At 46.5% G+C, this 23,455-nt stretch overlaps 1 protein-coding gene across 2 annotated transcripts; it reads left to right on the top strand.

Moving 5' to 3' along the window:
- The first annotated feature begins 367 nt into the window (after positions 1-367).
- Positions 368-23,242, top strand: begain (brain-enriched guanylate kinase-associated). Of its 2 annotated transcripts, XM_084683383.1 has the most exons (8): positions 368-2,053; positions 4,599-4,627; positions 12,732-12,893; positions 13,418-13,484; positions 18,603-18,710; positions 19,971-20,054; positions 21,513-21,793; positions 21,976-23,242. In XM_084683383.1, exons 1-8 carry the CDS (start codon positions 368-370, stop codon positions 23,240-23,242), a joined length of 3,684 nt encoding a protein of 1,227 aa, XP_084539509.1. The 2 variants fall into 2 exon arrangements, with proteins under 2 accessions (XP_084539509.1, XP_084539510.1); XM_084683384.1 differs by lacking the exons at positions 368-2,053; positions 4,599-4,627 and adding an exon at positions 12,016-12,086.
- Positions 23,243-23,455: the final 213 nt, after the last annotated feature.

Genomic DNA, 23,455 nt, shown 5'->3' with positions numbered 1-23,455 from the left:
CCTCCAGCTTCTCCCTACCACTATGTTCGGAGGGGAGGGGGTAGGGGGGAGGGAGGGAGGGAGGGAGGGAGGGAGAGGGGAGGGGGGGTGTTAACTGTGTCAGGCAGATGTTGGTGGAGCAATGCATCGTGGGAGGCCAGTGGATGTGGGACACAGGGACGGATAGACAGATGCTCAGTGGGACAGAAAGCCGTTAGAAAATCGGTGACCCTCGGATCCCATGGTTCAGTTGTACGAGTCCCTGTCCGGCAGAGGGCTGATGACTCCCCAGACCAGGATGCAGAACGGCGCAGCAAAGCTGGGGAGGGGAGAAGGAGGCAGGGGGAAACGGGGTGGAGAAGGAGAAGAAGGAGGAAGAAGAGGTGTGATGACCAACGGAATGGTGTCCATTCCACGGAAACCCAGCAGGCCCAAGACCCCCTCAACCCGCCAGGAGAGGAATTCCTGCTCCTCCACTGTTTCCTGCCCCGTGTTCTCCGTCAGCTACAGCGACCAGGATGATGACCCACCACCCCGCTGTCCCTCCAGCCTCTCCTCCCCCACTCTCCAGGGCTCCCTTGCCAACTTCCACTCTCCAAAGGGCTCCATCCCCAGCCTCCAGGGATCAACAAACAGCCTCCACTCGTCCAACTCGAGCTCCAAGGGGTCCATATCGAGCCTCAACTCATCTGCATCCAGAACTAAAGTCTACCTTCCGAACTTCTTTGGCTCTCTCTCCAGCCTTCAAGGATCCTTACCCAGCCTAATGGGCTCGATCTCTGGATTGAAACATTCACTGGGCAACAGCGACAGAGACGGAATGAACCCCAGTCCCGTTCGTAACCTGCGCTCCCCCAGCCCCATCCTTCGTAGCACCAGCCCCGGCTTCCGCAGCCCCACCCCCAGCCCCAGCCTGCAGGGCTCCAGCTCCAGCCTGCGCAGTGGCAGCTCCAGTGAGGATGACAGTTGGGACACCAACAGCTGGAGCTCGGGTGCCACCTGCCTCCTGCGTTCCTCCATCAAGCAGCACAGCCAGGAGGTGTTCTTGGCCCGGGCCGGTTCTGGGCCTCGGCTCGATGACCTGACCTCCGCAAGTGACTCCGAGAACATCTACCAGAACCTGGATCTCTCCGCCCTGGGAGATGACCCCGACCCCTGGATTGACAGCCGTGATGAGGAAGTTCCAGAACGGCCCACTGTGAAAAAAGAGATCCCTCAGAAACCACCCAGATGGAACTCACCTCAGAGCCAACCGAACAGTCACAACCGAAAAGAGCCAGGACAGAAACATACAGCCCAGTCCAGCCACAACCGGAAGGAGTCCCCTCAAAACCAGACAGCACAGCCCAACCAGAGCAGCATATCGGCCCCTTCAGCCCAGCGGGTACAAAGGCTGGAGAACCGCCTCAAGTTCTCCCAGTTCCTGGATGAGGTGGCATGTAGTGTGTTGGGGACTGGAGGTGACCCACCCTTCAGTCCCCTCCCTCCCAAGGAGCCAGCAGGCCCACCAATCATACCTCCGCCTCCAGCCTCCTGGTGCGACACAGACATTGGAGGCTACTCTGCGCTCCAGACCATCAACGACCATGACCCTGAAGACTTCCACAAACGGAATTGGTGTTTTCCCAGCTGCAAGGTGCTGGTACCTGGGGAAGACCTAGGCAGGGTGCTGCTACATGGGAAAGGAGGCCTGAAGAAGCTGCTCATGTTTGGAGAAGACCCAAAGAGAGAGTTGCAACCTGGAAAAGGAGGATTGCGGAGGGTCAGGGAGGAGAACTTTTATTCTGAGCCATCAGGGAAGGCTTACCTGGAGACAGACATAGACATTCTGAGACGACAAGACGAACTTGAGGCTAACGGATCCCTGGAAAGAGAGGACAAAGGAAGAGATGCATTCTGGGACAGAGGGAATGAGAAGGAGAAAAGAGGAGGGCATGCAAGGCCTGAGCCTTTCAGCAGGAGCATGGAAGGGAGGTCCCCCAGGGACAGTCCCTGTCCTGTCTTCAGCTGGCCTGAGGGTTACCCCAGGGTACCATTCAGGTCCACCTCCCTGCCCAGACCTGTCGCCAATTCCGTGAGTAGATCATGTCATTTAGGCTAAGCTCATACCATAGTCTCTATACCCACTTAATCACACAGGATCACATGGTGATCTCCTCTAGACCATGACACTAAAGCCTACACACCCTATAGAGACTGAACCCAACAGAATGAGATCATGTGTCGGAAGACATTTTGACATGGATCCCTGTGGAAGAAGTAGGGTAAAAAATGCAAGTAAAGGAAAAAAAATTGTAGGAGAGAGCCTTATGTCTCTCTAAAGTTAGAGGAATATTATCTTTCCCACCATCATTAGGATTATGAACTATGTGTGTTACATGAACACATCAGACCCTTTTGCACCAGAGGCAGCAACTCTTATCTCCGATTCCTCTGTTATCTGAGCTGTACATTATTAGAAAATGGACTACGATTACAGAGAGGACCATTAATGATTTTTCTCTGTCATGTTGAAGACTTTGAAACACAGAATCGTGTGCTGACACACTTGTTGGAACCACACTGTAATTATTCCTCACTTATTGGAAACCATGTTCCAGCTTTGTTTTTGATCTATGGCTCGAAAGACTGTTGGACAGTTACAGGGTACAAAACCCCACTTGGGGAGGAACCTAGACTCTGGCTGTGTTTTAATGGTCTGCTCAGTGCCATATAATATTACTGAAGGGATTAGAATATGAATATAAGTTATTTGTTTTATGAGGGAAGTGATTTCTTGCTCTAAGCTGTGGTGAAAACTTACATGCAAGACATATCCTTTTCCCGCTAGGCAGTCCATAAACTAGTCACAGAAAAATATTGATCTGAGTTGGGAAATATTTATACTCTTATACCGCTTATGGGGCTGTTGAGAATTTTTTTCCCCAAGGGTTCTCAGATATTAACAAAAAAGAATTTCAAGGAATTAGATGGGCACACCTCAATTTCACAAGCAAAAGCTCATGTCGCAAAACTTGTCTGTCTTAATGTTTATAAACCAGCTTTGATCAGCATGGATAAATAACAACATTGATTGAAATACTGTAATATCTTCCATGAAGACCCACTGTAACACTATTTAAACATAATTTCCAAGTGAACCATTCCCAGCCTTACTGTCACACAGACTAGCTTCAACAGTGACTGTATTCTTCTATCTGTTGTCCTCTGTGTGGTGGACCTGGTGAACATATTAAACTGTGGCTGCCTGATTAGAATTCACTATGTGGCAGGCAGCTCCCTAGCAACTGTTCCGAGTGTGTGTGAGTGGGTGTTCACTGTAGGGAGGAGAGACAATCCTCACAGCCTCTCACAAAGTCCTACTGCAGCCTCAGGACCGGATGAGTGAACACACGCACATGCACACACATTCACACATACATGCACACACATGCACAGACACATACCTACCAATTATACACATGGAACACCGGGGTTTTACATTCCAAAATCATTCCAGTTGTAGAATGTCTACATTTCCACATCTCCATCCCTCCTGGCACATGACATGTTGATGGTTTGTGTATATAGTATATGTATGTATATATGTACACGAACTGTCTTTATATGTCTGTGTGTGTGTGTGTGTGTGTGTATGTGTGTGTGTAAGAGAGAGAGACAGAGACAGAACGAGAGAGACCGTTTAGCATGCTGTCTCATCCAGCAGTATGAGTCATCCTGTGTTATTCACACTTTTAATGATACGTAAACATATGCAAACACAGACATACACACACACACACACAGACACACAAGGATACAAAAACACACACACAAACACACACAAAACAGTTAAATGATAATGAGGAAGTGAACAAGATTGTTGTAATAGTAACTGAATAGTTTTTTGTTGCGTAACAGCTCTGCCCTCGCTCTTTCTAGAATCACATCCACTGGATGTATTGAGTAATTGGTTCTGCACCACGAGCGGCAGTCTTGAGTGTATGTGAGGATGTAAATCTCCCCCTTGTGATCCACGTTGTTCATAATGCATGGCCAGAAGATCACAACAGGCACTGACACTCACTCTCCTAATGCATATCCAGTTTAATATAAACATACACAATGGTTCCCTGGTGAGGCGTCAGGTGATCTGTGTGTGTGTGATATTCAACACATTTCATCACCTGTAAGTTGTCACTCCCTCCTGCTCTTGTCTCCGTCCCCCCCTGCCTTATTGCCTCAGCCTCAGTCTTTATGTCATCTTATTGTCCTCTCTCTCTCTCTCTCTCTCTCTCTCTCTCTCTCTCTCTCTCTCTCTCTCTCTCTCTCTCTGTCTCTCTCTCTCTGTCTAGTGTATCTCACGGGTGCACCGTTGGCCATGGGGCACTCACTTTTACATAATCAACAGTCCAGAGCATTTGTCCTTTTGTCCCTGTCACCTTTCCCTTCCTCACGTCTCAGTGTCTTGCTGATGTAGCCAGATGTATTGAGAATAAAGAATACATATATTGTATATACATATTAGTTACGTAACAACACTCAGAAGCAGGCCAAGGGACCAGGCTGGAGAGTCAATCCTCCCGTATGTCTATGTGCATCTCATCGCAACGTTTCATCAGTTTTCTCCTGTTCCTCAGGAACCAAATGGAGAGATGCCTGATGCAAGGTAGGACATTTTACTCGTTCCTGCCCAATCCCCCTCCCCCCCACCACCACCAGCAACCCTCTTCACTCTTTCTATCTCCCCTCCCTCTCCATCTCCCCTCCCTCTCCATCTCCCTCTCCCCCTGCCTCTCCCCCTCCCACTCCTTCCAGCTTCATTCAGCTCTCTGCTCCCTCCCCCCTTTCTCTAGTCATAACGCACGCTGCTCTCAGTCGACACACACACACACACATGCTGTCATCTTCTCCCTGAACATGAGACGCAAAGCATACAAACGGTAAGTATGGAATTTAAGAAAAGGAAGTGAATATATTTGTGAGAGTGTGTGTGGGTGGGTGGGTGGGTGTATCGCTGTGTTGTGAAGGTAAATACATTGCTGTCATTCCATTCAGATGTGTTGCAGAATGATCATAATTGTGTTGCAGAATGATCATAATTGCTCTCCTAGTTACGGTGTGCCGTGCCTTTGGTGTCTGTGTGGTGCTGACAGTGGGCTTCAGTGAGAGGGTAGCTCACACTACCAGGAGTTGCATTGAGCACAGTGTTGCTGAAGAACATGCCCGGGTAGAACGTGTCAGACTCGGAAGCAGAAGCTTCCATAGGATGAGAGTGCGGTTAAACGATTGATAGAGTTCAAGGTGTTTCTGTGTATGTGTGTTTGTGTGTGTGTGTGTGTGTGTGTGTGCCTTTGTCTTCAATAGTTGTCTCTAACAATAGCTTTCATTATGAAGCTAGCAGTGAGCTTATTTTCACTTCATAAGATAACATTGTTTTTGGTCGATTCCTTTCTGTTGCATCTTTAATCTTGTGAGAGAGGAAATATTAGCTATGATCGTCAGGCTCAGTACTAAAACACAGAGAGAGTCCGTGTGAATGTCTGTACTAAGAAACAAAGTTGTTCTCATCAGATGAAACTGGGCACACTTGTCTCAAAAATCCATAATTGTCGCACGTAAGCTGAGCCTGGACAGACAGCAGTGATTGACAGCAGCTGTGAAGAGAGTCAATTACTACCTGAGCTTTTTCAAGTCTCGCCTTCAAACAGCCTGATAATGTCCGAGTCAGCATAAACAGTCCATTACCTTTGGCAGTGTCAAGGGAGGTACACTTCACCTCCAGGTGCTGGCTTGTGGACATGAACCATGTTTGAGTTAAGGCTAGTTAACCCCTAGCTTTCCAAGGAGTAGCAGGGCACGTCCAGGCTATTGGAAATGTGTCGGCCCTTTTACAAGCCTTTTTAGTTTGTATCATGCCTTCAGCCAGCAGGGCTAGCCTAGCCTCAGTGCCTGGCATCCCCAGGGGCACCTGGAGCCCAAGATCTTCTCCCCTATCCCCTTTAGAGCCGAACCCCAACCCTTACCAGCACTGGTGCCCCGGCCGAGACTGTGTTGGCTCACCATGCTGCAGCCTACAGAATCAGCTATGGGAGCTCAAGCCTTCAGATAGTGAGTAACGTTTTAATAAAGAGCTGCGTTCACAAAACACGAAGAACATCATGGAGTTATTGTTCATCCTTTTGAGGTCTCATGTTTAGAGGAGATCTTTATACGTATGTCTGTGTATGTTTGTTTGTGTTGTAATGGTGTGTGTTTATGGGCTGGGAATTGAAGGACGCTGCCTAGACGTTTCTAGCCTTTTAGATCGGCAATGCAACACATTTATATACGGACTGAAAGCATTGCAGACAGACATGCACACAAACTGTAGATACACAAAAACACATACACTGTGGATACACAGACATGCACAAGCACATACGCTAGCTCCAACCATGACCTCTCTTCCAAACCAGGGCTTGTGTGGGAGTTGGATGAAGAATAGAAACGAGCTGGAAGGGAAAATGCTGAACCTCCTTAAAGGCAGAATCTGAATACAAATCCTCATTCGCACATTTAGCTGCTAGGTGGACATGCTTTTATTTCTGCTTAAAGCATTTAGCCATGTAAGACACTGAGCCATGGAAATAAATCTGTTGTAATTGTTTTACACTGTATAACTCAGTTTTGGAAGCCGCAGGAGATACGTATTGAGACTCACAGTCCTTACATGTGTTTACTTACCATAGTTATGTTATGAGTATAAATACTACATGGATTAATTTGCATGACTTAGTCTTTAAATCATTAAACTGTAATTTGCACAATGGAATTGGATCCAAACTCTACTCAACTGACATTCAATGTACTTTAAACAACAATTTTAAAAATCCTCTTTTTAGTTTTTTGACACAATCTGTCAGTTGATATATTGTTCCCAGCAATGTGAAAGCTTATTCTTTGTTCTGGCTTGTATTCTGGGGAGCACAGGTATGTCACGACTGGTGTTGTCTTGGCAACCTAAGCCTGGGTTGAATTGATTCTGAGTGAAAGCTGATTTCTCTAAGGTAGCACACAAAGACAGGCTACACCAAACCTTAGTATGAAATATGACATGAAGACATCATGTAAAAGTATGTACATGACTACTGTCTGTTGGCTATTGTCCTCTCTCTCTTTGTCTTTGTCTCTACTCTTGTATTCAGACATTTACAGAGGGAGTGTGGGTGTGAGTGGTTGGAACAGCTGGTACAATTGTCTCTTCAACTGATAAGGAGTTGATAGTCGTTTCTTCTTGAGATACATCATTGACTATGTCAAGGACTGCTCTTCCCTCATCAGCAGAATTATTCCACGATGGGTTATAGTGTCTACAAAGTGTTTCCTCAACACAGCAGAATAGACCCTAGCTCGCTGACTCACACACACTGTCTTTTATTTTTTTTTATTGGGTCACAGAACACCGGTGAAGTGAAGTTATTCCAACATGAAGAGGGTTTGGAGGGGTTTGCTGTTTATGTAAAAACAACCGATTAAAAAGGGAGGCATCACATATGCCATGAATTCAGATTCCATTCAGTACTACTGCCACACTGCTAGCCAAACTGGAACATGCTAGAATCTCCCATGGACACCACTGTCAGGGGAAGCATGTATGAGTCTTTGTCTTTTCACTTCTTGGTGAAAATACATGTTACATTGTCACATTTTTGCCATTTAGCAGATGCTTTTATTCAAAGCAACATAGAAAATGTACATGTATAAAAAATGGAAGGAAATGTCATGTAAATGTGAGGTAGTGTGGGGCTTATCATACATATATATATACATCAAGTGTCAGTTGATCCAGCACTTCCTATTGTTCAGCTGCACTACCTCCTTCTGTCCTACCTCCCACCTGCTTCTCTCGCTCATTGATAAGATGCTGAACTACACAGTGAGCTCCACGTTAGCAACTAGTCACATGGGGAAATCCTCCATCTTCTAATTTCCTGAACTTTCCCTTGCAGATAAGAAAGAGGAGGAGCAGAGGGAAGGGAAGGGAATAGGAGGGGAGAGGAAAGCTGCAGCAGAAAATCCTGGCATGTTCCGGTTGGCTCCATGAGCCACAGATGGGGGAATGTGTTAAGAGACAGAGGAGGATGTGACAGAGCTGGAACGACACTACCACTGCAACAGCCCAGTCTACCGGTCTCATCTGCTTAATGAGCTCAATCTCTCCTGTGGCACCTCGTGCTAACAAAACTCTAATCTTGTGTGTTTGTGAGGGATTTCACACGCCATTTAACAACATTTCAATCCTGATGACAGCCAGAGAATGTATCTCAGGGTAGCGGTTCTCTCTCCGGGCACCACAGTGTCGTTGTAGTGAAGCCACACATATCTATCATGGAGGAGTTCGATCCCTGTCTCCACCTAACACTGCATGACAAAGTGATTTCAAATTGGACTCTAAAAACCCAGCAAGGGCTGTTTTCCACCTCAGACTGGGATCTGACAGGGCCATATTAGCCACAGCCAGCTATGTAATTTTCCCTTCGCTTTAGAGCTCCACGGCTTCCAGTCATGCTCTCCCCGCCCTGTTCACTTTAGCACTCAATCTGTGTCTGGCTGTATGGAGCAGGTCCCCCTAGGCAGGAGTGTAATTCTGCAGTCCCATGACCCAAAGGCACACTGGTCCATGAGGTGTTGCAGAGCTGATGACCTCACTTCAAAGGCCAGAGACTGGAACAGTGCCAGCCTCTCTAGAGAGAGTGCCGCTTGCCACAGAGCATCAGCCATACTGTCACCGTGGAGATAGTGTCAGAGATGGAATTGGGCATGTACACCCACGCTCACACACACACACACACACACACACACACACACACACACACACACAGTAGCGTAGCCACGAGGGTGCCTGGGGGGGACCTAGGCTACCTCATTTACATGTGCAGCTCCCCCAGATTTCTGATTACTTACAATAAAAAAAAGTAAAGAATTTAAGATTATTTTTTTGTTGTTGTCATTTTAGAATAGTTGTTTTTTTTTGCTACTGCACACACGCACACACACACGTACACACACGTACACACACACACACAGACACACGTACACACACACACACACACACACACACAAAGACACACGTACACACACACTCAGACACACGTACACACACACACACACAGACACACACAGACACACGTACACACACACACGTACACACACACAGACACATGTACACACACACACACACACACACACACAGAGACACACGTACACACACACACAGACACATGTACACACACGCACACACACACACACAGACACACGCACACACACACACACACACAGACACACGCACACACACACACACACACAGACACACGTACACACACACACACACACACACAGACACACGTACACACACACACACACACACACAGACACACAGACACAGACACACGTACACACACACACACACACACACACAGACACACAGACACACGTTAGTAGGAGCTCTCTGAGGTGTCCTCTGATGTGTTCCCCTGCTGTGATATGATGGGAGTTGGATTTGCGACTCACCTGAAATACGACGTGTTGATTGAATTTCTTTTTCCTCCACACACACACACACATTCCGCCGCCTCCCACACACGCACACACACACATACACACACAGACAGACACATAGAAACATATTTCTGTAATATCAATATGACAGACAGCGTGATTTGGGGATATGGGAAGCTGACAGTGGAGAGGTTTTGGTGAGTCATATCACAGCAGGAGAAGACTTCACTCACTACAAGATAATTAATCCCAGGGAGCTCTCAGTGATACAGTACTACAGCCAAGTGGCATCAGATATTCAGTCTCAGGAAGCCATGAAGCCAGGTTTTAGATGTACAAGTTGACAAGTGACAGTTGACAGTTGACCGTTGTTGACAACGGGCAATGTGCAGATGAACTTTAATTTTCTTAAGGAATTGTCCAGTTTTCTGTTTATCGTCTTCAGTCTCACCGCCTTGTGTGTTTTTGAAAGTCAGAAAAGTTAGTGCAGAGACATTTTTTGAGCCGCACACGGCATGTTGGAAGTATGTGTTGTTTAGTTGTTCCTCTTGTGGCCAATCCCCACAGAGCTACATCTGTGCCTGTGGTAGAGACTTGGGTTTCCGCACAGTTGCATCAGAACTCTTTTTCATCTAGTTTTCTGGTTTTCACAGTGTCAATGTGAGTAATGAATACATTTCAGGTCATTAAACTTTAATTTTGTCATCAGGTGCTGTAGGGTGATAGATGAGCTATTTGTGTGGCTCTGTCTCATCCTTCTTGTGGCTAATTGGTACTGTATCACTTCCTGAAGCCATTAGTGGCCAAACCAGTCGATCCAAGATGGATGCCAGTTGTGGTGTTTTATTAAATATATCACTTAAACAGCTGTTTTCATATTTACTGAAAGAAACAACCGCTTTGGCTTGACATTGAAGCTTGTCTGCTTGTCTCTGGAGTAGGTCATACATATTTGATCAAAATAACTGCGAAAATATAGGTTTAACTTAACTGAGCTCAAATTGGAGATGGAAAGGTGATCTGAAATGAATAATGGTCAGGCAGCCTTGGTTGCGCTGTCTTAATGAAATGCATTTGTGACTCCATCGCATGCAGAAAGTGTAGCCGAAAATCAAGGACCAGAAGAGCATAGTTCTAACACTGTGACACAGTGGTCAGTGCCGAGGAACAGCCTGTAGTCATACCAGACACGCGCTACCTGTGGTGCAGAACCGGAGGAGGACTCCTCCTGCTTCACCACAGTTCTGTTGTCGGCTTTGTTTGGTTTGAGCTCTGTTCCTTCAGCCGTGCTGTCGTGACGAGCTCCCTGCGGGTCTCCAGAGGATGGGCGAGCAGGATAGCTTCTCCAGTGGCTCATTTGTTTACTGCCTCAACACCAGCACAGAAGGATTCAGTGGCTAGGCCTTCCACGTCTGTTTCCCTGCAGTCATTTGCAGAGAGGACTGACAGGGCTACAACACTGCACCAGAGATGCTTTTCATGTTGTTGTTGTTGGGAGTGTTGGGTATGAGTGTGTGAGTTTTGAGTTTGTGTGTATGTGTTTACTTGTGGGTCTGTTGAGGGTGTTTTGTGTTTGTGTGCATGTTCTTTACAATCAATTTCTTACGTCAGAGAATATGTCAACTTATCTCTCTCCATTGCCCTGTGACTTACAGATAAGGAGCAGCCATAGCCACCGTGTTTAAACACACACACACACATATACACAGGCTCTTTAAGCACCGATGACGAGAATGTTCCAAAGCTTTGTGAATATGTTCAGCATTGGGTTTTTTGTTGGGTTAGCAGGAGACTGCATTGGTAATAAGGTATTGTGTTGGAGATAATTGCAAGATGATTATCTTTAAACTGTGCAGTGAGGTTGTTTTCTAACAAAAATATGCTACAGTAATGTGAGGTGAGACATAAATGATCTGAGAATGTGTTCAGATTGAATTTGGCTGTAGCCTGCAGGTTATCCAGTGATCTTGATTAGAAGGAGGTCTGTAGCCTGATAGTTTCTAAAGCCAACATCGACCCACACACATTATATATTAGCTCAGTGTTTCAACAACAAAAAAACGGAATGAACAAGCATAATTATTGTCCAGCAGCAGTGGTGCTGCATTGGCTAGGGATATTTGGTTTGCCTGGTTATAGGATCTTCAGACGATACCTTATGTTCCTGGATGCTTTATACTGTGTCTATTGCCTGTACTGCACCATCCATATGCCCATCAAGAACCAGACCATCTCTGAATGCTCCCTAACGACCAAGAGACGGCACCATCTCACAGCCAGACAGCATCCTGTTCCTGTGAGAGACACCAGAAGTGAATGTGCTGTTAAACTTGTGATTCTCTGCTCTGTTGGCAGGGTGATCCCAGATAGCCTCATCCTTCCTGCCACACGATGCAACCCCCATAAAGCCCTGCCAGGCTTGCTTTATGGTTAGACTTCAGACTTGGCCGCAACCTATCAACCTATCCCATCTAGCAGCAGTGATACTCACATGAAGGCCAAGGCAGAGAATAAAATATGAAAAAGATATATATCGGTAAAACAGCTCTCAAAGCCCAGAGAAATGGTTGCAAACACCCGAAAAGAAGGTAAGAAAAATTGGTGTGGACTTTTCATTGCCACCGACCATCTTTGTGATGATTATTTCCCACCAAAATACCTCTTCAGCCTTTTGAGGTCAAAGATTCTCATTATTACATTTCAAAGCAATGCTTCTGCAGTATATCACTGTCTTGGTGAACATGCCCACTCACTCACTGGTCATTTTTCATCTTAAACCCTTCTTATGACCACTGGACATGTCACATGTATTCATAGTGGAAACCCAGCTCTTGTAATAAGTTGGATTCCTGAAGCCTCTGGTTTTGGCTCTCTTGGCTATGTACAATGTGGGTGGGGAGGGAGACACTGAAATACACACACACACACACACACACACAAAGACACCCACAAATACACACACTCATAAACTCTTCTCCCATCCATCTCTCCACCTATCTCTCCCTTTCCACTCAATCCATTATTCTCTTGCTGTCTGCCTCCTATGTTAATGTTGATGGTGTGTTAGAATGACATGGACAATTTAAATGTAATTGTAAGTATTTAATGCACATTTACATAGATTTAAATACAGAAATCTTAATTTGTAAGCTTAAATCCCACCACAGACTACTCAATAGTCTGAGTAAGTAAATGTCTAACCAGTTTCCCTACTTCCTGCTTGTCTGTTGTAGTTCCTTTCATGACCACAAGGAGGACCTACGCAAGCGTCTGTCCTACACCACCCACAAGCTAGAGATGGTGGAGTCAGAGTTCGACTCCACCCGCCAGTACCTGGAGACAGAGCTTCGTCGAGCTCAGGAGGAGCTGGACAAGTTTACAGACAAACTGCGCAGGTGAGACGCCCACACGAACCGAACCATGACCGTCGCCGTGACCATATCCTCAACCACAAACCTTTTCCCTGCTCTCAACTCCCGAGTCACTTACCCTCACCATATTTCTAGATGTCAAAACACTATACTAAGCAACATGGGTCTGGAACTCCAGTCTCTAAGTGATGAGTCAAGCAGGAATCTTTTGGCCATTTGGAAACAGTCCTATGTGTTTTCTTAAATAAAAGAACATGCATTCACACCCACTGTGATCAGTTTATAGTTTTAATTTCTTACATACTCCACTTAGAAGGCATTTAAGCATTTCCATCTAAGCATTCTAATAGTATCTCTGTTTACCAGAACTGCTTTCAGTGATCTTCAAATCTGGATCATTGCCTGAGACTGTTAAATACTCTTAGAGAGAACCTCTGAATGAAGTAGTTCTCTGTGTTTGGCAGCTTATACATACTGATCCTACCGAGGCTTATAGAGGATTGAGCCTGATCCATCTCCACGATAATGCTGTTCTTTCTGTCCTGTAGAATCCAGAGCAGTTATGCAGCCCTGCAGAGGATCAACCAGGATCTGGAGGACAAGATGCACAGGACGGTAAGACTCCAGAACACTCACAGAAATTCTACAGCTCCGAGTGGTGGCTCTGTGGTGCAACATAAAGCCAGATGAAAGAGGAGTGTAGCTTTGTCCCACAGATAGCATCCTGTTTACCTTTTCCCCTAACAACTCCATTAGATCAGACCCAGCAGGGCGAATAAACAAGTAGATAGCTCAATGGTTATTGTCTTCCTCAGGTCCCCCAGCATGCCTCTGTGGCATTTACTTCTGGGGCTTTTTATCTACTTTAGATTATATGAATAAAAAAGGCCATGAAATCAAATATTTATGTGGTTGTAGACTTATAGGGTCCTGCCGACCTGTTGGCAAGGTTTACCAGCCGTGCACAGCTTGGTAGTTCAGTGGCTGTTCAGTGGCACACATGCACACACACACACAGCAAGCCATTGATTAGATGTTGGATTGAAGCTGAGACCCTTGATTCTTGCTGAAGCAGACATGACTGGAGACAAACTGGAGACAGAAGAAAACTATGAGTTGAGTGGCAAAGGAAGACATTTGAGAGAAGAGAGATGGAAGGTGGGAGAGGAAGAGGAGACAGAAGGAGAGTGACAGGTTATCACTTGATAACAAAGCATAATCACCCGAGAAATGAATGCATCGATCCATCCATAGTATCCATCTCACTCCATCCTTTCAGCCATTCTATCACTCTGTCTCCATTTTCATCTTTCTATTTTTCAACCCCTTCATCTCCCCACGGAGTCTGTGGTCTGCGGCCGGAGATGAGAACTCAGGGCTGATCGATCGCCTCGCCGCCATCACGACGAGAGCCACTCTCACAGCAATTACATGATCAGAGACGGTGCGCAATCAATGTTCAGAGTGATTGGTTCGCCACCAAACCTTGTTAGAAAACTATTACAGTCTGCCTTTTACCTTACAGCAAGCATCCCCACACTGAGTGTGCTGCAAAGGCAGGTCCATTTTCAGGCCCAATCTGGATTATCATAGATTATATCCTCGTTTTTAGATGAAGCCATGGATCACTGAACAGTACTATACTGTATATGAAAGGAAGTTGTCCGTCACCAATCCTCTGGTGATTGATTAGGATCGAAAGGTGGCCTTCCATCACACCACAGTGGAACACCGCATCTCACCAAAGGTGCTAAATTACATGTAACGGTGCAGTAGTTGTACTGGTGTAGAAGCAATTGAAACCTGTAAATCTGTGTAGTACAAATCCTACTCCATGGGGAGAAGTATGGTTACTATGACTACAGTTATCTGTGTGACACATGGTGTGTCTGATGTCTTCATAAGAAGGCAGACAGGTCCTGGAAAGAACAGCTAAATCCATGAAACAGTCCACATGATCCACTTGAGGTATCATCAAAACAGCAGCTGGTCGGCACATTAATGGAATCCAAACCCTTAGTGGTTTTGGTATCCCTCAATAATCCTTGTTGTATCGTCACACTGAGAAAAAGACTAAGGGGCCTAATACATTATTATTGATCAGTTTTCTACCCCTCAGGCTCACTATCTGTCTCTCTGTCTCTCCCTCAATCCCCTTCTCTTTCTCTCTCTGTTTTTCTTTCTTTCTCTACCTCCCTCTCTCTTTGTCTTTCTCCCTCTCCTGTCTTTCTCTCTCTCTCACCATGTGTCTCACACACACATCACATATATCCCCGTTTTACAAACAGATTTTTGCACAAGATTAGATTTTTAACAGGAATATAGTGAAGAAGGATCTTGGTATGTGGCCCATGGTGTAGCTCACTATTTCTTTGATGTCATACAATAATATGTGAACAACAAAGGTCCTTAATAGGATTTGTTATTTGCAAACAGTTTACATCAAACCAAACACACATTTAAAGGTTCTAAAGAAACACAACCATGTGTGATGAAGGTCACGAAAAATGAGATTTTTCTTTAGAGCGGGCAAAAAAAAACAAGCAAAAAGCATCTTGATATACTCGATGGAATCTGTCAGGATGGGGTCAGAATGCAGATGGCGGAGACAAGAACCAATCAGAATAGGGTTTAAAATGCAGTTAGTTGAGACATGAACCAATCAGCATAGGGTTTTAAATGTAGTGGACTGATACGAAAAACACCAGTAGAGTGTTTCAAAAGCAGCCCACAGGCTCAATACATCAGGTTTGCACATGATTTTTTTAAGTATTATCTTTATGCAGTAGATTAAGGGAGATTTGCATCAAAAAGTAACGTAAAAGGCAGATCAGAATCCCAGCTAGCTGTGATTAATGGCACCTTAGAACCACCAAGTGTGGGCAGGTTTCTTTTGGAATTTCATGAAGCATTTTGTAGAATTTTGAAACTAATGCTTTAAAACTTTGTCAGGTGGTTATTTCTTAAGAGGGATAGGTTTTTTTCTTGTAAGGTTACACATTCTAACCTTTTCTCTTTCTGTCGGATGACTGCATAATGGGGATTGTTCCACTTCCCTCTCCCTATTCCACACTTCAGTAATTATGTCTCAAGGGAGCTGAGCTCCGTTTGTTGCCCAGAGAAGACTGCATCTCGACTGAAACACGCTAACTAAATGGCAGGGGTGGTGTGTGTGTGTGTGTGCGTGTGCATGTGTGTGCTTGTTTGTGCAGGGTTAGGTAACTAACTTTAAGGCATACAGTATTCTCCTGCTCACTCAGACCCAACTAATTCCTCTCCCATCACACCTTCACCCAAACACTCACTTCAAAAGATCAGTAGTGAATGTGAGAGTAGCTTTACAAGCCTCCTTTCTCCCCTCCCTCTAACCCATTACATATCTACATTTTGCACTCAGGAGTTCAGGATAAAAGCCTCATTTGAGGTGTTGTCAGAAAAACACCTCCGCCTTATCACTCGGGTGTAATTAGATGGTGCAGTGGTGGAGGTGAAAGCGAGAAAAAGTGTCTAATTGGCTTCTGTGACTGACAAAGACAACATGTGTCAGTGATGTCAGACACTGCAGTCCTCTGTGTTGTGATCAAGGAGATCAATGGTTTTCCTGTAATGTCCCGACAGACCTGGTTCCACCCTGAAAAGATTACTGTAGATCAAGGCCGTAATCATAATGCATATTGGGGAGGGACACATACCCCCCAATATACAAATCTGGTCAAAATGTCCCCCCCAATTAATTTATAAATATAAATGTGCTACGCTACGACAGACAACCACGCACGCTGTCTGAAATGATCATAACAAAATGAATTTGCCCCCCCCCAATGTTGACTCTATGGCTTCGGCCTTGCTGTAGATCACCTTAGGAAGCGCCAAGCTGCACCACAGGGAGAGTCACAGGAGACAGAGGACTGAGCAGGAGACAGAGCTGTTAAAGAGTTAGTGAGCGGAGCGATGAGTCACTGCCTCTCCTCTCAGTGATTATAGTCTGGTTATCTCGAGATAGAATAAAATCCCACTCATATGGTAATCCCTTCCTCCAATTTCTGCATGGCCTATGTGGACTGTTTCCTAAACTGATTTTTGGCCAGGATTGTGTGTGTGTTTTGAGTGTTTGTGTGTGGAGGAGGGAGGTGTGTGTGTCTGTGTGTCTGTGTGTGTTTTGTTGACTATAAAAATGCTAGCATTAAGTTGATGTGAGAGAGTGTGATAAAAGTGATGGTTTGGCTCTGTAGCCAGTAGGGTTCACTCCCCTCAGCAGTGTCTGGCAGGAAGACAGACAGCACTGTTCCAACTCAAGCCAATTCATGGTTGGAAAATCCCTGATAGAAATAAGGCTAAACCTGACTTGAGGTTTGGGAGTAGAGAATAGGGAGTAAGCAGTAGGAGGTAGGGAGTAGTAAGTAGGAGCTAGAGAGTAGGGAGTAAGGAGTAGGCAGTAAGGAGCAGGGAGTAGGGGGTAGGGAGTAACAGCTATGGAGGATGAGCTAAGGGATAAGGAGGTGGTTAGGAGGGAGTAGAAACTAATGAGTAACAGCTAGGGAGTTGGAGCCACAGGGTAGAAGCAAGGGGGTGGGAGGTAGGAGTTAAAGAGTACGGAGTACTGTCCTGGACTGCCATAAACCTTTACTGATGGTTCCCTGTTGCAGATACTTTTGATTCTAGGATTAAGCTTCAGCTGCTGCAGGGTAAGCAGCCCCTCAGCCTGCTACTGTACGTAGGAGGGGGAAGAGAAATATGACTTCAACATGTACTCTAGAGGGAGCGAGGGAGAGGAGAAACAGAGAGAGAGAGAGAGGGAGAGAGAGAGAGAGAGAGAGAGAGAGAGAGGGGGGGGGGGGAATGCCAGAGCTACTTGCTATTACTAAATAATGAGTGACTGAAAGAATGGATCCATGATATCAATGCTGAGCTATTGCTCCAAGTTAAGTAATTGCTGCCTATTAGATTGGTCGGTCTCTGCCCCCGTATTTCAAAACAACAACAGCCCTCGAGAAATTGAAAATTGGAGAGGTGGAGAAGTCAATGATGCATTATTTGTGTTTGACTGAGAGTTGACAATTAGAAGGAGAGAAAAAAGGAGGGAGAAGAGGAGAGGGAGATTTTTTTAAAGAGACAGCATTTCAAATACAAACAATTTTGTCAAGCACAAACGGCCATCCCTTCAGCACTCAACAAGGATTTTCACTTTCTCCCTCTCTTCTAGAGTAATTGATTTGATGTGGGCTCTGGCAAGTGTAATCTACTTTTAATTAAGACCTGCGTCTGGCACAATCTTGTGACTATTACTGACTGTCTGCTGTCTTCCTCTCTTTCCCTCCCTCTTTCCCTCCCTCCCTCTTTCCCTCCCTCCCTCCCTCCCTCTTTCCCTCCCTCTTTCCCACCCTCTTTCCCTCCCTCTTTCCCTCCCTCCCTCCCTCCCTCCCTCTTTCCCTCCCTCTTTCCCTCCCTCCCTCCCCTCCCTCTTTCCCTCCCTCTTTCCCTCCCTCTTTCCCTCCCTCCTTCCCTCCCTCTTTCCCTCCCTCTTTCCCTCCCTCTTTCCCTCCCTCCCTCTTTCCCTCCCTCCCTCTTTCCCTCCCTCCCTCCCTATCCCTCCCTCCCTCCCTATCCCTCCCTCCCTATCCCTCCCTCCCTTTACTATCATCTCCTTTGCTCCTTTCCTTCCCTAATCCTCTTCCTCTCACACTTCCCTCTGTTTATCACCTCACCTTTTCTCTCACTCTCCCTGTCTCCTAGACCCAGCACCATGATGATGAGAAGCGAGCTCTGAGCAGAGAGATCATTGTTCTCAACAACCACCTCATGGAGGCCAAGCTCACCATAGAGAAGCTTCGAGATGACAACGTGAGTCCAAAGAAAAACACCACAGAAAGAAATGAGCCAGCCTTCCCTCCTGACTTTTCAGTTGAACAACTAGCAGAGCTGTATTTTCAGTAAATGCATGGAGAGCTACATTCAGAAACATCCATGTTTGTTGTTTGTTTATATATTCTTTGGTTTGTTTGAAGTTTCATCCACCACGTATAATCAACCTAGTTTGAAGAGACAGGTGGTATCTCGATTTCTCTTGTTCTCTTACATTCTCTATCTCTCCCCTCAAAACACGGTTGACATGAAGAGAGACATCAATGATAAACTGCAGTTCTACACAGTCTAGGGCTGCAATTGTCCTCAGTTGAAAAAGTAGCACTTTGAAAAGAAGTCACTGCTAACTGGTGAGGGGGTTGAACCCATCAAAGACTAAGCTTTGATGTTCATGTGAAGGCTGTCAGGTTTGCAGTGTTACCCAGGAGCAGAGGGAGCTGGAGAAGGACAGACAGATGTGAGAAAGAGAGAGAAATAGAGAGAGAGGCAGAGAGGAAGGTGGGGGGTGTCAGAGAAGAGAGCGAGGGACAAAAGAATAAAGAAAGAGTGGTCTTATTAGAGGAGGAGGGTGGATACAAGAAGAGAGGCCATTTCAGAGCCTGCTAATAAAATTAGCAGAGACTGAGTCAGGGAAGCTGAACAGGGTATTACAAGCAAGAAAGTTCCTCTGACTTTTTAATACAATTCTGGCCTTACTAGTGGCCCCAAGGGTCCGATTGGTAAAAACGAAACAAATGGTGTTCTAACTCATGGATTGTCCTCAGGATTGATGTTTTTTTGGTTCTCATTGACTTGTCCTTAACTGGCCTCCCTTTTTAGGACTGAAACTGACACCCATTAGAAATGCCAGGAGTGGGGCTGCTAATGAAAAAAACAGCTTGCGGACACATTCATCTATTTGATGCATTTTGTGGGGGCTTAATTTGTTCTTTTGCATGAGGTGATTTCTAATAGCCGACAGACTGTGATAAACACTTAATGAAGGTTGAAGTGTTGTTACGTAGAGGCCCATTCTAACAATAGAACTCTACTCAACACCCTTGGTTCCATGTTCGCAGTGATTCATTTTCCAATGAAGAGGTATAACAGTTTAATATTTCTTATGTAGGGTTACAATACTGTTCATATCTGAAATCCTCATTTGACATGTATTAGGTTTCAAATGACATAAGCAGTATTAGTCATGACATCTCTTAGAACTTTGATGTTGTGTAATTCCATCTATATCTTACCCACCAGGACCTGTACAGGAAGGATTGTAATCTGGCTGCTCAACTGTTGCAGTGCTCCAAGTCACACTACAGGGCTCACAAGCTGTCTGAGGTGAGTCTCATTCTCCTTTCCACTTCCTTCCTCCTCCCTTTCCGCCCTCCTCGGTTATCCCTCCCTCCTGACCCTCCTCCCTTCTCTCTCATGACGGGATTCAACAGCCCCCTCTCCTCTTTCCTCCCTTCATCTCTCCTCACCCCTCCCTCATCTCCTCCGTCCTCGCTTCGTCTCCCCGAGCTCTCCCTTCTCTCCCCTCTGCTCCCATCTCACAGTGTTGTGCTCACCAGCTGTCAGAGATGAGTCCTCCTCCAAACCCTCCCTCTTCCATCCTCCTCTTTCACCACCCTGATTCCAAGGCTGCATCGTATTCATGCACTTCTGCCATTTTAGATGAATTTATCCAAAGAGGCCCAATCCATTCATGTCGAGTGAAGTTAAATAATACAACCTAGAATGAGATCTTTCATGTAATTTCTGTTGAATTCCTATCTGATAAACAATAAATGGCATTGACCCCCGACCCTCCCAAACACAAACTGATGATTGTGCAAAAAAGCCCGCTGTGCGAGTTTCTCCACACTAATGTAAATCTGCAAATTATGAGCTCAGGAATCAATGCGTGCTGAGTTTGCTCAGTAAAGCAGGGGAGATGTTGTGTGTTGAGTCACGTGTTCGCCCTGAAGTCTCACCTACTTTCCCCCTCAGTCGTCTCTGGGGGAGGCAGCAGGCTTCTATAAATAGCTTTGGCTTCAAACGGGGCGCTCGCTTCATGCTCAGCATCTCTTTCCTAACAAAGCCAACTCGGTAGTTTATCTTTTTATTTTCCCAGCTGGAGACCTAGAGCACTAGTCTAATTTGAATCCAAGCTGCTCCCCATAGAGTTTTACTGTGTTTGATGGTAATGAGGAGAGAGAGAAACGATAAAGAGAATGAGATAAATAAAGGAGAAGGGAGGGAAGATGGCAAGAAAGAAAGGAATAAAGAAAGAAGAAGGAAAGGAAGAAGCAATGATGGAAAGAGGCGAACCCCTATGAATAACCCTGTTGTTCCTGACCCCTGTGTGGAGCGAGGAGACCAGTCTATGATTGCAGGTCTTCCTGAGGCTGACCAGCCAGTGAGTCATGATCACATAGGGGATTGAGAAGCAGTTTTTGAAAAGATAAACTCTTCAAAGGGAGGGAGAGAGAATTATGAGGAAGAGAGAGAGAGAGAAATGAATAGTAAAAGCCGGTGTTCATTCACAATGTGCTGTAACAAAGATGGTACATTTTGCACTTTCTGGACTCTATATATAGGTAAGGGAATACATAAGCTGTCAGCAGTTTTTCATAAATACTACCTTCTGTTCGAAAATTGCTTACAGTATCACCTTTGTTTATAATAGTGGTATATCATATCACGCCCCCCCCCCAAAAAAACAAACATTCATTTTGGTCCTGATCCTTTATTATTTCTGCCTGACATCTTCTCACCTTCTCTCCTCCGCTCCTCTACCCAACGCCTCCCCTGCAGCTGCCTGTTGACTTCCAGGAGAGGGTGAGCACTCACATAGAGAAGCACGGGTGCAGTGGTGGGGTCACTATGGCCATGTGCCACTCCCCTTACTCTGATGCCGTTCCCACGGCGATCATTGCCAAGGTTCTGGAAAAGCCTGAGCCAGGCAGCTGCCCAGTTACGCGCTCGCCAAGCCCCACCCCCCAGGACGGCAACTTCCTGTCTAACAACATGGGGACAGGAAGCACAGATCATCTTAACCGTCGCACGGCCTACAAGACGTCTGACCTGTACAGCAGGTTGGCCTGACTAGTTGCATTCCATGCCCATGCTTCTGTGTGTATGCTACTTTGGTTAAAATCTGCAAAATGAATAAAATGTCCAATGCAACAGCGTCTAAATGAAAAAAAATGGGTATTTGTACAAATCTGTTGATTCTACCTCTCTTCCGATTCCCTGTCTTCTTCTTTTCCTTCTGCAGCGACACTGCTCTATACTGCCCTGAGCGCTGGCAGGAGCGCAGGCAAAGCGTTGATGTCCATGGTGGCCTCCACCTCCAAGCCCAGATCTCCACCGACAGCAACCCAGAAGAGGAGGCCTTCATGTCAGGCAGCTTCTTGCAGGGCCGCCCCCCCTCCTTCCAGGCCTCCAGCTCCTACTCTAGCTTCAGTGTGGCTTCGGACGAGAAGGGGGAAGCTCAAGACCCTGGCAGCACGCTCTCCTCCTCCCACCAGGGCCTTTACATAGACTGGCGTGATGACTACGAACACAAGAGCACGTCCTCCTACGACAAGGACACCATGTCCTGCTATGACAAAGACAGCTTCCCCAAGTCGCTCAGCTTCCAGAACGTGGCTCCGCCCCGGAGCCCCCAGACAGGCGCCGGAGGCCGCATCATCGCCTCGCCGGCATACACCAGGACAGCTTCCTGTTACAGCGAGCCTTACCACCCCTCTCCCTCTCCCTCCCCTCGCCTGGCCTCCTCCCACAGCATGGGCACCACCTCCGACCTGGCTTCGGCGCTGGCCCAGACTCCGCCCGGGGACGTGGAGGTCTCCGAGGAGGACCTGAGCACGCGCTGGAGGCAGCTGAGCGTCGATGAACTCAGCAGCTTCTCGTTCCGTGACTTGGGTGGCCGCGTGTCGCCCTACAGTTTCTCAGAGAGGCACTTTGCCCTGGGCCCGGCCAAGGCCAAACACGGGCCTCTCTATAGCAGCTTCCAGGAGGGGGACCATGTCTTCCACAGCTTTGCTGGTCCCCCCTCCCCGAGTCCCAGCCCAAGTCCAAGCCCCAGTCCCAAACTTGGTCCTGGCCATCGTAAGCAGGAGAAAGGGATCCTGTACAGGGCCAAGCAAGATAGCCAAGACTCTGAGTGCAGCCTATTCCTCTCAGTGAGCTCCAAGGAGAAGGAAAGCGTGTCAGGGACTGTGAAAAAGGACTACGTCGACGTCAGCCCCAACAGCTCAGCAGAGTCCTTACAGCCAGGGTCACTGGAGGCCACCAAAATACAGCACTACCAGAGAGAGAGGCCCAGCTCCAGTTCCAGCACCAGGCCCAGGCCCAGCCTCAGGCCTAGCTCAAGCCCCAGGCCCAGCTCCAGTCATGGGCCCCGGCCTCGACCCAGCTCCAGCCTGGGCCCTGCACTTCCTGAGAAGACTTCGCCACGATACCAAAAATTTGGCAGCACAGGACTGACGAGGAAGGATAGTCTGACCAAGGCGCAGCTCTACGGAACCCTGCTGAACTGAGTACAAGCTTGTGTTTTCATGCATGGTAGTATTTGACTGTACGTCCCTAATGTTTCAAGTTGGGATGGGGTGTAAGTAAAAACGTTTTATATGTAATCTGCCCACAGCACGTATCCCGCAGTCTCAATTCAACACGACTGTTTTGATTTCCAGACGTTATAAAAGTAGCGTCTCATCTGCGCCACTGTATCCAGCTTAATGGTGTGGGATCTC

Source organism: Hypomesus nipponensis, chromosome 3, assembly GCF_054491055.1.
Source record: "Hypomesus nipponensis isolate SF chromosome 3, ASM5449105v1, whole genome shotgun sequence".
Taxonomy (NCBI): domain Eukaryota; kingdom Metazoa; phylum Chordata; class Actinopteri; order Osmeriformes; family Osmeridae; genus Hypomesus; species Hypomesus nipponensis.
This window is presented reverse-complemented; position numbering and strand designations above follow the sequence as displayed.